At 41.0% G+C, this 13,648-nt stretch overlaps 1 protein-coding gene across 1 annotated transcript in view; it reads left to right on the forward strand.

Annotated features, from left to right (window-relative positions):
• grhl2b (grainyhead-like transcription factor 2b) overlaps positions 1 to 13,648 on the forward strand; it is a 44,611-nt gene that overhangs the window by 23,179 nt on the left and 7,784 nt on the right. The window contains exons 8-10 of the mRNA XM_017716956.1: positions 3,335 to 3,429; positions 7,937 to 8,095; positions 10,818 to 10,875. Of these exons, the coding sequence (XP_017572445.1) occupies positions 3,335 to 3,429; positions 7,937 to 8,095; positions 10,818 to 10,875 (312 nt within the window). The remainder of the gene's footprint in view (positions 1 to 3,334; positions 3,430 to 7,936; positions 8,096 to 10,817; positions 10,876 to 13,648) is intronic.

Consider the following 13,648-nt stretch of genomic DNA (forward strand, 5'->3'; position numbering starts at 1 on the left):
TTTCCTCCAGCGAGAAACCCTGAAACAAGCTGAAGTTCGAAAACCCAGCGGCATTTATTTCCGTTCACTAAAGCTAAACTTGACGTGAAGTGAGATAAGTCGATGAGCTGTGCAGTAAAGCTACACCCTGAAAAACGATGGTTCTTCAGGGGTTCTTTAGTAAAGGGAATGGTTCTATTTAGAGCCATGAGTTCTATATAAAACCATTTGCATGATTAAACTACTTTAAAGTGCTTTCAGATGCTAAGTGTTAAGCGCTTCGCTGGGTTTTAGTGGTGCTACGTCATTGAAAAACCAAGTGCAAGACTGAAAACCGTCCACCTGACAGTGCATAGACATGCAGTTTGGGAAATGTAAAAATATTTGAGTTCCTGCCATGTGCTGTGTGGTGAATAGAGCTGGGCGATATGGCCAAAAATCTTATCGTGAGGAATGTCAAATTATTATTTCTTTCACGTTTTAAGGCTGATTTCCGCCCCTGGGTGGTTAATTGCTGTCTTTATGGTCTGAATACGACAAACACTGGCTAAACAGTGTAGTAGCTGTATTTACCAGCTGGAGAAGCTCGGCCGCAGATTTTTTTATAGTCATGATTTAAGAAGGAAAACAGGTTATTTTAGCTGTCTGGTGACGAGAGCTGGGCTATCTGGTTACATGTGCTGAACGGTTTAGTTTCTCAACGTCGTCGGCTTAATGTGAACAGTAAATATTAGCTTGCTCAGTAGGTCAGTGATGGATCACACCGCCTCACTGCCGTCACTCCGACCGCATCCATGTAAGAGCGTGTCACAGTGTTCAGACACCGGCTCTCAGACGACTGGGTTCTCTAGCTATCGTAGTAGTTTGAGGGGTGAGCCGCAGTATATCTGACGTAGCTGCAGTGTAAATCTCCCTCTAGACAAACCGAGTCTGACTTTTAAACTGAAAGCAGTGCTGTTTTGTCATATTTGATCTACAGTAAGTGTGAGTGACGGTGAGCTGCTTCAAGATAACCAGCTGCCAGGGAAGCTAACATTCTCCCGCTCTCCAGTGCCTCACAGCTTCCTCAGTTTGCTTTCGTCTAAATCAGCGCTGTAACTCACATGAACCCACTTCTTTCTTTCACTTCCGTTGCTTGGGAATGCACTAATACTTAAATATGACTGAGCGCTGTAACAGTGCTGTAGTTTTGAGGAGCAGACGTGATTGGATAGAGTTGAGTTCACTGTAGGACAGTACAGTTACGCCACTTCTCGTCACAGCAGAACAGCTCGCCGATCGCTCCTTGACCCCCCGTCTCTAATCATGTTGAAAAACGTGGAAGTGCGCCCTCTCCTGGCAACAGCAGAGTAGTGTCGCTTTCCTTGCTGTAGAAAACGGCACCAGGGCTGTCGCTAGAACATGGAAGTGTGAGAATGCTCTATTCTATCAGAAATTCATCGAACCTTTCTCGTAGTTCTATCGAGGAAAGTTATATCGCGATAATTATCATTATCGTTTTATCGCCCAGCCCTACCTGTTAGCTACATTCCCTTTAGAGCTCTAGAGCAGCACTACAGAAGGAGACATCAGATTATGCCTCGATTGCGTTTGTAATCAGATTTTTCACAAAAGGGCTGCCCCTCTCTGAGTTTTGTCTGATTTAGAGGTTCAATGCACACGGAGAACCAAGTGAACGTGGAGTGAAAACGTCGTGGAGAACGTGCAAATTATGAGTTTTTGAAGTCTGTGTTTTAGTAACAGTGCAGACAGGCCGACTCCGGCCGAGCGGTTCATGATCTGCTCTCCCACCCTCTCCCCGCGGCTGTGAAGTGGTGGAGTTGTTGACCCAATCACAGGCGTGAGAGGCCATAAAGTACAGATAGCCTTTATCTCTCCCAGGCAGCCACTTTGAAGGCAGAAGGAGAGTGTTTACCCAGGCAGATAAGATTTATCAGGGAGGGAAGTGTGCCGCTTTAGTGCACAAGCCAAGTAGCGCTTATCTGAGTGAACGATCTAGATGAACAAGAGTTTACCTACTGTGGGAGATGGACACTGTTCTGAATCTTCCTCTGACAGATCACCCAGTTATCACTCAGCTGTTTCTGATCCTGACAAAGCAAAGCTTTCTCTGGCCCTTGGGGCTGTAACGTTTCCAATGTTGTTTGACTCCGAGCTTTCCAACCTGAATACCAGGGCTAGATTCCCTTTATTAATTGTGACTAATTCCATCGTTTGTTTTTGTGCTTAATAACAGTTAACGACATTTTTATTGTTTGTTCAACTCTGAAAAGCAGTGCATTTAGTTATTGCTTTATGAGTGGACAAACAAGTTTGGTCAGAATGCATTTATACTTTTAATAATTCATCATCATTATATTCATCGTGTGATTTCCACAGAGTGGACGCGTTTTCTAATTTTCATCGCTGACGTCCAGTGAGAGCAACAGTGGCTGCATGTTCCATTAACTGTAAATAGCACGTTAAAATGATTCGTTGTGATTCATCACATTAGTTTGTTATAGTTAATTGCAATTAATCAAGTTCATTTGTGTAGTTTGTTGTGGTTAATCACATTCGTTTGTGTTGTTATTCACAAATAATCACGGTAGAGTTTTTTGTCTCATTTGCTCAGATTTCACCCTGGGCAAAATACTCTTCATCAGAGTGTTTATTACTGTCAGTTATTCAACCGGAAGACCAGTTGAGCATGAAGATAAGGTCAACACGGTTTCCAGTTTAATCACCGACGTCCAGTGAGAGCAGCAGTGTCTGCATGTTTCACCCAATGTGTATATATTATATATATCATCACAGTCAATGAGTGTATATATTATATATATCACATAGTCAGTGAGTGTGTGTGGGTGTGTGTGTGTGTGTGTGTGTGTGTATGTATATATATATATATATATATATAAAAATATAAAAAGTTAATGAGTATATATATCATACATCACAGTCAATGAGTGTATATATCATATATATTGCATATATAGTCAATGATTGTATCATATATATCTTATATACAGTCAGTGGTTCAGTTCCTCTTTGATTGTAGCCTCTCACTTTCGTTCATTCAGCTCAGTTTCTTGTCACAGTGGAGGATCTTGAGGGAACCTGGAACTCCACCAGCTGCTGCTGTTGTCAGTTCGCTGCTTGTTGATTTATCCATAGATTACCCGCAGCCATTTAATAGCTGTATTTGAGTGAGGGCACTACAATCCGAGCTCATACAGCACTGCCATTAATAATTTAAAGGGTTTTAATCAATTAATCGACAGTCCTTTTTTACACCTCCATCTGTAGCATCGCTGTCTGTAGTGCTCATGTACGTATGGAGACTAGAGCTCTCTGATCTGTGTTCTCTCTACAGCCGACTACAAAGAGAGCTTCAACACCATCGGGAACATCGAGGAGATCGCCTACAACGCAGTGTCCTTCACCTGGGACGTCAATGAGGAGGCCAAGGTGAGAGTTCAGACTCATCTGATCAGTTCAGAGGAGTCTGAGTAGCGCTGCCTGCTGGACTGTCGGTTCGTATGCGAGTGTTTGTTTTAGATTTAAGAGGATCTCGGCTCTCGTTTCTGCTCCTCCCTTCAGATCTTAGTCAGGATCCCATCAGATCTGAGACGCACATTCCATACGTGCTTTACTCTCTCTCTCTCTTTCTTCGCTGTCTCTTATTTTCTCTGTCTTTCTCTTCCCCCATTCTGTTCTCTCTCCTTATTGTCTTTTTCTCTCTCTCTTTCTCCTCTATCTCTGTCTCTGTCTCTCCTTCTCTCTCTCTTTCTCTTCTATCTCTGTCTCTGTCTCTCCTTCTCTCTCTCTTTCTCTTCTATCTCTGTCTCTGTCCTTCTCTCTCTTTTTCCTCTATCTCTGTCTCTGTCTCTCCTTCTCTCTCTCTTTCTCCTCTATCTCTCTGCCTGTCTCTCCTCTCCCCCCCCCCCCCTCTCTCTCTCTCTCTCTCTCTCTCTCTCTCTCTCTCTCTCTCTCTCTCTCTCTCTCTCTCTCTCTCTGTGTTTCTGTTATTTTGTCCTTCTGCTGCCCTCATCTTTCTGCTGGATCCTGATCACACCCACATGCCCAGCCCCACTGGGCGTGTCCCTCTGTCCCTACAGAGCTACATTCAGCTCTCTGAGCAAACATTTACTTTTAAAATCCACCTGTACTCAAACCCATTAGCTGTGAGATCACATGACCTCCTGTGTGTAATCGGTTTACACCAGTTCCCTGTGTGTCTGCCAATATAAGAGCTGCAGCAACAAGAAAATGTGGATATGAAAATATTTCCTGTACTGGTGCTGATGGCATGTACATCTACATATACACACATATACACATACACACATACATATACACACATACACACATAGATATACACACATATACACATACATATACACACATATACACATACATATACACACATATATACATATACACATATACACACATACATATACACACATACACACATAGATATACACACATATTCACATACATATACACACATATACATATGCACACATATACACACCTACATATACACACATACATATACACATACATATACACATATACACATACGTATACACACATACATATACACACATACACACAGATATACACACATATACACATACATATACACACATATACATATACACACATACATATACACACACATATACACATACATATACATACATACACACATAGATATACACATATACACATACATATACACACATACATATACATACATATACACACTATGTTAATGAATTAGTTTTTGTGACATCACAAAAACGGTCAACTCAGAGCTGGCCGTTTTAGTTTTATTTTTGGTGTATGTGCTGTATGTCCTGAAGAGTGAACGGTACGTTTTAAAACTTCAACAATGTTTACATACAACACGAGTGAAAAGTGTTTTTCCAGCATACAGTCCCTTTAATTTGAGACTGCAAGAATCTGTTTCTGCTCTAAAGCAGCCATAAACCCTCAGGCTGGAGTTAAAAGCCCATCAGTTTATGAGGGGCAGGAACAGAGGTGGGGCAGAAAACCTTCAGAGGGCCGTTGATCTGTGGAGCGGAAATTATAGCTGTTAGTGATCAGACTGAATTCTGAATTTAAATGAGGCTTCGTTTTTACGTGGTTCTCTTCTTAGTACTGCAGCCGGATTTTAAATTCTGTGGTGCAGATTAGTTCATACTCATCATATGTCCTTATTAATCCTGTTTACATGCAGAAATGTGGCTATTTAATCATTTATTATCACACTGTTTATTTCTAGTCCAGCATTATTGCAGGTTTTTAAATGCGATGTAAATAAAAACACTTTTTACTATGATGTTACAATAAAACATGAACACGTTACCACTAAATATGGTCAAAAATGATGTTTAAAATCAGAGATCTACCCCATAAATCAGTATTAATGTCACACAAAAATATGAAATATAAAAGCATCTTTATCTAGCATTAAACAAACAAAACTATAAATCCTACACACTTAAAAAAGGTTCTTGGAGGATTCTTTAGCAAAGACACTCTTAAAAAAGTTTTTCAAGGGTTCTTTAGTAAAGAAAACGGTTCTATATAGAACCAAGAGCACTCAAAGAACCCTGACCTTGATTAAAGGGCTCTTTGCATCATTAAATAGATGGAGAATGTGTTGTATATGGTTCTATATGGCACCAAAAAGGGCTCTGCTATTGTTATGATGCGAAGCTTGTAACAGTAGAAGAGCCCTTCTTGGTGCTATAGAGAACCCTTTTCAAAAAGGTTCTATATGGAATGATATACAACACATTCTCCATCTATCTGAGAAACGATTTCACAATGCAAAGAACCCTTTAATCACGGAAAGGGTTCTTTGAGTGTTCGTGGTTCTTTATAGAACCATTTTCTGTACTAAAGAACCCTTGAAGAACCATCTTTTCTAAGTGTATATAGACTACCGTTTGTATGCTTTTAAAGGTTCTTCGCATGGTGAAATGGTTCTTCAGACTGATGGAGAATATGTTGTATATGGTTCTATATAGCACCAAGAAGGGTTCTTTCTACTGTTGCAAGCTTGACATTGAAACAGTAGAAGAACCATTTTTGGGTGCTATACAGAACCATCTACAGCACATTCTCCATCAGTCTGAAGAACCATTTCACAGTGCCAAGACCCCTTGAATCAGGCAAAGGGTCCTTTGAGTGTTCATGGTTCTATATAGAACCATTTTCTTTACGAAAGAACCCTTGAAGAACCATCATTTTAAGAACGAAGCTAAACAGTACTCACTGAATTGAGCGACGGTCCTTCATTGTTAAATTTACTTAAAAACGAATCAAATGAAGCAGAAACTCTTGAGAAACAAGTTTAACAAGTTGGAGAACAATAAAACATACAATGCAGGTGCCAATACTTTTGCACAGGCCCCGTTTATGTGTCGTTTTCTCCCAGTAAGTTAAGTCCAGTAAATAAACAGTAACTGTGTATTGAAACGTGCAGAAGTGTCTCCGCAGAGAATCAATAACAACGTGGAATTTGACTGGGGCGCCCAAACTTTTGCATACAGCTGTCTGTGTGGAGTGTGTGATGAAGATCCGCCCTGTGAGAAAAACAAGGCGCCCTTCTAACGGCTAACGTTCTCCATATCAGACAGAATCAGACCGTTACACGGCAGGAGCACAAGAACCCCACACACACACACACACACACACACACACACACGAACAACTGACCGCAGCTTAGTCCATCACTAAAGCCACCTCACACTGAGGAATTACACCGAGCTCATCTGAAAAATCTGCGTAACTCAGTGTGTGAGGTGAACCGAGTCATTCAGAGGGTTTGGGGTGAAACGGTTCAGACGTCTTTACAGTGGTGGTGATGTGAACCAGGCGTCGCCATGACTACAACACAGATACAGACACTTTATTTACCATCCAGAACCACCAGAGAACCTACACGGGTCTTCTGAGCTTATATGGAATGTCGATGATGGAAAACAGTGGAAAATCTGGAATAATGAGTTTTCTTTGGGGACTATTTTGCCGCACAGCGCCCTGCATGTCTCCCTCCACCATGAATGGAGTTGAAGTTCTCTAAACTCTCATAAAACAGCGTCTCAGTCATCAGGCAGGGAATTCAGAACCAGCTCATGTAGGAACTTTCTGTGAGGAGCTTTTAGAGGGATGTCTGGTTCCCATCACCACCACTGTGAACGGTTCTGACTCGGTGAGTTTATCTAGAACGGATCATCTAATTATGCCGAAATTTTGAAATTAGACTATAGTTATTTTAGTGTTTTATTGTGTTAAGTTTGTAGTTTGATTTAAGAAACATTACGGTTATGTTGAATACGCTTGCTCTTGTGGTTTTCTTCTTTGGTTTTAGCGCTGGAGCTGCAGGACTAATAACAAGTAATGTACGTTTATGGTCCAGGAGTTAGCAAAGTGCCAGCTGTATGTGTAAATCATCGCCTCGTGGAGATGTTCAGCATCTCTAACTGACTGCTTTCTGACACTGTGACTCACTCTTATGTATAAACTTGGACTAATGTATGTTAGCCTAGCTAAAAACATTAGCAGTGATACTGAACTGAGTAAAACCCAAAATGCAGACGTAGAAATAATGTCTGGGAGAAATTTTGACTCAGCTCAGAAGTTTGAGTTGTGAGAACTCTGGTGTCCTCGGGTTGAGTCAACTCAAGAAAAGCCACGTAATGAGTTACTACATCGTTTTAAGTTGAGCTGACGTCTCACTGTTTTCAGTGTACCAGTGCCTTTCATTTTGGCACCTGGGCCACCTATTTTCGGCCAAGCCTCAGCGACCTGATGGGTTCGATTCAAATAGACGATTCAATCAGGTGTAAATAGTAAATTTTCATTTTCCCTGAACTGCCCCTTCCCTTTACTGCTAACTGTTCTGTGTTCGGCTGGTGAAACAGTAACATCTGCGTTGTTTTTCTCCTGCTTGTAGATTTTCATCACGGTGAACTGCCTCAGCACAGATTTCTCCTCTCAGAAGGGGGTGAAGGGTCTGCCCCTCATGATCCAGATCGACACCTACAGCTACAACAACCGCAGCAACAAACCGCTGCACAGAGCCTACTGCCAGATCAAGGTCTTCTGTGATAAGGTGAGCGCTGGGTTAGTCATCAGTGCACCTGGAGAAACAGTGGGAGGGAGATGCTGATGTCGCCTGGGGGTGGGTGACACGGCAGACAGATTACATTATAAAACCGATAGTTCCAGTCCTAAAATCTGGCTCAGCCGCATTAGTGAAATCCAAGATATGCGCACAACTATGACCCACAACAACCACTGAGCTCTATCACTGGGCCACTGGGCCAAAGCCCTTCTGCTGTTACTGGAATATCTTTGGCTCTCACGCTGCTCACATGGTGCACCGAGTGTACTGATGAAGTGGAAACCCGGTTCTGTTTAAACTGAGCGGCTGACAACTTATGTTCTTAACTAGAACCGGGCTGGTCAGCTGGCTAACAGAGCCAACAGCCTAAACAGCTCCATCATTAATATCACAGGCTGGAATTAAAGCACTGACCGTGTGATTTACTGTTGAACTGCAGTATAAAAGACTAAAAACGTCGCATCAATGTTTTACACACTTCAGTCAGAAGTGGCGTCAAACCCAGGCTGAATCCCAAACTCCCTAAATAGTGTTCTAGCTATGAAAGTGTAGACGTTCTAGCCTCTACAGCCAAACAGTGCCTCATTTATCCAGGGTGGATGTTTCTGAGTCCCAAATGACTGTTTCTTAGCTGTGTTTTGCTCTGTTGGGCTGCAGGATCCAGTATTTAAACTGCTATGTAGTGCAGTATGTAGGGAGCAGGGAGCCGTTTGAGACTCAGCCCCAGTGTGAGACTCGGGGTGGTGATTTGGTACCAAACAGCACTTATAAAGCTGGAGTTTTTACATTAAACAGTGCTGTTATCATATGTTCACTGCTGAACAACAAAAAGCAAAAAAATGAATGAATCCTGTCGTGCCTAAGAACACCCCTCCCCCTGAAAATATCGCAGTAATGCCTCTCGAACAGACTAAATAGCAGCTGTAGAGCCACATAAACAATACAATGATAAGAAATAGAAACTGCAACGATTTTCATTCAACATTTTACAACCTGCGCTGCACTAAATCCAGTCAAACAGGCTTAATTTAGCTCACTTTGGAAGGAAACATGCAGTTGTCAGAGCAGTTGAAGTACGGGCGATATCCACGGGATGCTCACAGAGGCGTATTATGACGTTATTTATCTCGAGAAGGATAAAATATCATCAGTGTTGTCCAGGAAACTGCAGTGAAAATGTGCAAATACTCAATGTGATTGATATTAACACCTTTAAGGACAGGCTAATCTCTCAGTTATTAGTGTTATTATTAGTAGTAATTGTATTATTTATCATCCACAATAAACCATTTGGTATCTACTGTGAATGTACCGTATTAAAATCCAAGTTTTAAGCATGTGCAGTAAAACATTCAGCTTCTTTTACTTTTTACTTCTTTTACTTGCAATTTCATCATTTTATTTAAACTGCCCACTAAAAAAGATGGTTCCTAAAAGGTTCTTTAGTAGCTGCATGTGTGAAGTTTTCTTTTCATCATTAAACGGGTCTCCAGATTGGCGGAGAATGTGTTGTACAGGCTTTATGCAGAACCTTTTTCAAAAGAGTTCCATAGAGCAACCTAAAGGGTTCGTCTGGTGTTAGAAGCTTGACATTGTAACAATAGAACTTTTCTGGTGCTATATAGAACCCTTTTCAAAAAGGCTCTATATAGAACCTTCTGCAGCACAGAAGAACCTTCTCAACCTTCTCAACCCTTTATTCATGGAAAGGGCTTCTTTGTGTGTTCATGGGTCTATAAAGAACCATTTACTTTATCAGAGAACCCCTGAAGAACCATCTTTTTAGGTGTGTAATGTTTTAGTGTTGCAATTTTTGCTTGAAGATTCTGAAATTTAGGGACTAAAATAAAAAAATATAGATAGAAATATGTCCACATATGCAGTCGAGACTGACGCGGCTTTTTTCTGAATTTCTACAAACACCGTTTCATTTTATAGTAAATGAGTTTGGGCTGGTTTATGTTTATGAACAGACGCCTACAGATCAACATAGTAAAGGAGCTCATCTGTGATCCTGAGTTTAAAGCCAGTTTTTATTCAACTTAAACTTGGAACTAAGTTGTAAATAAATCTGAAACTGAAACTTTGCTTGTGTGTAAAAAGTGATTTCAGAGCCACTCGGTTCTCCCTGATGGAAACTGTTTACCTTCAGTGTTTTGTGCTTCTGATCATTTTAATAGACGTCAGCGTCACTAATTAATGACGTTCTATTAAAAGACTGGTTTACCAAGAGAGACGCTGGAGGACTTTCACCTGAAATGAGTTCATGAAGCCAGTCTGGTTATAAAAATGATAACAGGACATCAGAGCCAGAATTACTCTTTTAGTACTTTTACTTTATACTTAAGTACATTTGAAGGGAAATACTTTAGTACTTTTACTCAAGTGGAGGTCTAAAGGGAGGAACTTCTACTTTTACTGGAGGAATATTTTACCTTGGGGGTCTCGACTTTAAGTCAGGTACATGATTTGTGTACTTCGTCCACCTCTGCCTAAAGCTGAGGGTGAATGTTCACAGGGCTGTGCTCTGGCTTACTGTGGCTCTCTAGCGCCCTCTGGTGGCCCTGTTCCCTGTTTAGAACAGGAGCTCTGTGGAGGTTTAATAAGTAAAACTGCTGTACTTCATCAGCAAAGGTCCAGTGAACTTCACTACCATTAAACTGCGTCTCCTGTCTGTCTGTCTGTCTGTCTGTCTGTGTTTTTAATTCAGGGAGCAGAGAGGAAGATCAGAGATGAGGAGAGAAAACAGAATCGCAAGAAATCAAAAGGTCAGATACACAGAACTTTCTGTTTCATTACAACTGAGCATCTGAAAGTATAAAGTACCACCACTGCTACTGTTTTTATTTCTTATGTAATGTAAGTTACACTGTGTGTAAAGTTCATGATGAGTGGACCAAAAGAAAAAGTCCAATAAGGTCTGATTACTTCTGCAGACATTAAAATATGTGTGTATTAAATTATATATAATGTCTCTGCAGTCAGAACAAAACCTCATATGTCCATTTCTGTCATGAATCAGGAGGGCAATAAGAAATTATTATATATGATACACAGTATATATATATATATATTATTGTATTGTGTGTGTATATATATATATATATACAATACTGTGCAAAAGTTTTAGGCGTCTAAGCGAATATTTAAACTTTTGACCTCAGCAGTGAGTTTATCACAATATACATTAGAATAAAGTCGTATTCATAATTCAAATAAACAGAAAAACAATAAAAAGTAACAAGAATTTCTCGGGTCCATATTTTTCCTGGACACCTTCACAGCCGCCACAGAGACTCGTTAATATCATCAATTACATCATGAGCTCAATTTACTGAGCACTGATTGGTCAAACCAGGAGCTGCTTTTTAACTACATATAATACTGGACTTCCTCGAGGAGGAGAGGCTTGGAGATGGGTAAACAAACACACAACATCCAGAACATCAGTAGTTATTATTTATATATAATCATTGTTAATTAATATTCTATACATTTTGTTTATTCAAATATTAACACTTTTCTCAGCAAATAAAGAGAAACTACACAAATAAACAGATTTTGAAAATGTGTGTTGGTGCCTCAGAGTCTCACACAGTGCTGTACACTCATATACACACACAGTGCTGTACACTCATATACACACACAGTGCTGTACACTCATTTACACACACAGTGCTCTACACTCATATACACACACAGTGCTGTACACTCATATACACACACAGTGCTGTACACTCATATACACACACAGTGCTCTACACTCATATACACACACAGTGCTCTACACTCATATACACACACAGTGCTGTACACTCATATACACACACAGTGCTCTACACTCATATACACACACAGAGCTCTACACTCATATACACACACAGTGCTGTACACTCATATACACACACAGTGCTGTACACTCATATACACACACAGTGCTCTACACTCATATACACACACAGTGCTGTACACTCATACACACACAGTGCTGTACACTCATATACACACACAGTGCTGTACACTCATATACACACACAGTGCTGTACACTCATATACACACACAGTGCTCTACACTCATATACACACACAGTGCTGTACACTCATATACACACACAGTGCTCTACACTCATACACACACAGTGCTGTACACTCATATACACACACAGTGCTCTACACTCATATACACACACAGTGCTCTACACTCATATACACACACAGTGCTGTACACTCATATACACACACAGTGCTCTACACTCATACACACACAGTGCTGTACACTCATATACACACAGTGCTGTACACTCATATACACACACAGTGCTGTACACTCATATACACACACAGTGCTGTACACTCATATACACACACAGTGCTCTACACTCATATACACACACAGTGCTCTACACTCATATACACACACAGTGCTCTACACTCATATACACACACAGTGCTGTACACTCATATACACACACAGTGCTGTACACTCATATACACACACAGTGCTGTACACTCATATACACACACAGTGCTCTACACTCATATACACACACAGTGCTGTACACTCATATACACACACAGTGCTGTACACTCATATACACACACAGTGCTCTACACTCCTATACACACACAGTGCTCTACACTCATATACACACACAGTGCTGTACACTCATATACACACACAGTGCTGTACACTCATATACACACATAGTGCTGTACACTCATATACACACATAGTGCTGTACACTCATATACACACACAGTGCTGTACACTCATATACACACATAGTGCTGTACACTCATATACACACACAGTGCTCTACACTCATATACACACACAGTGCTCTACACTCATATACACACACAGTGCTCTACACTCATATACACACACAGTGTAAATACACTCATTTCATCACTTCTCAAGTCTGGGTCAAGATCTTTTCAAGTCTTCTTCAGCTCCGTTCATCGTTGTAGACACGTCTAAGTTGTTTCCACACTTGTACCGAATACCCGAGTGCGCATCGAGGACTGGTCCTGGGCTCTTTTGGCAGGAGGGGCTCATTATTGCTGGTTTGCTTCCATAGGGACTCCATCCAAACCGTGAACCGCCTGTCATTCCATGCGTCACTCTTCTGTGAGCAGAGTTGCAAAACGCTCATCAGTAGTTTTGCTGCTTTTCATTGTTTTTCTTAGATACAAACACTCAAGTGTCTACTGCGATCCTCCCCCCACCATCACGAAAGCTGAAAAGGGAAGTGACACGATAAGTTGAAACAATCAAGTTTTCAAAAATGGACCAATCACGCGGCCTCACACGTGGAGCTTTCACGCCAGAGTTAACTGGAAGCCAATCCCAGACCACTGATTTTAGGAGGACCAGGAATCGGTTCTCTGGACGCTCCTGGGCTTTAGAACAGCTTTCATGCTGGACCAAACATTCCGAACTCCAGGAAAAAAAAAACAAACATTTTCCCATAGCTTCCTCTCTTCCTAATACTTGCTGACGTCCTCTTGTAACGTTTTTAGGTTTTATCTGTAAAAAAC

This window comes from Pygocentrus nattereri, chromosome 27 (genome assembly GCF_015220715.1).
Source record: "Pygocentrus nattereri isolate fPygNat1 chromosome 27, fPygNat1.pri, whole genome shotgun sequence".
Classification (NCBI taxonomy): Eukaryota; Metazoa; Chordata; class Actinopteri; order Characiformes; family Serrasalmidae; genus Pygocentrus; species Pygocentrus nattereri.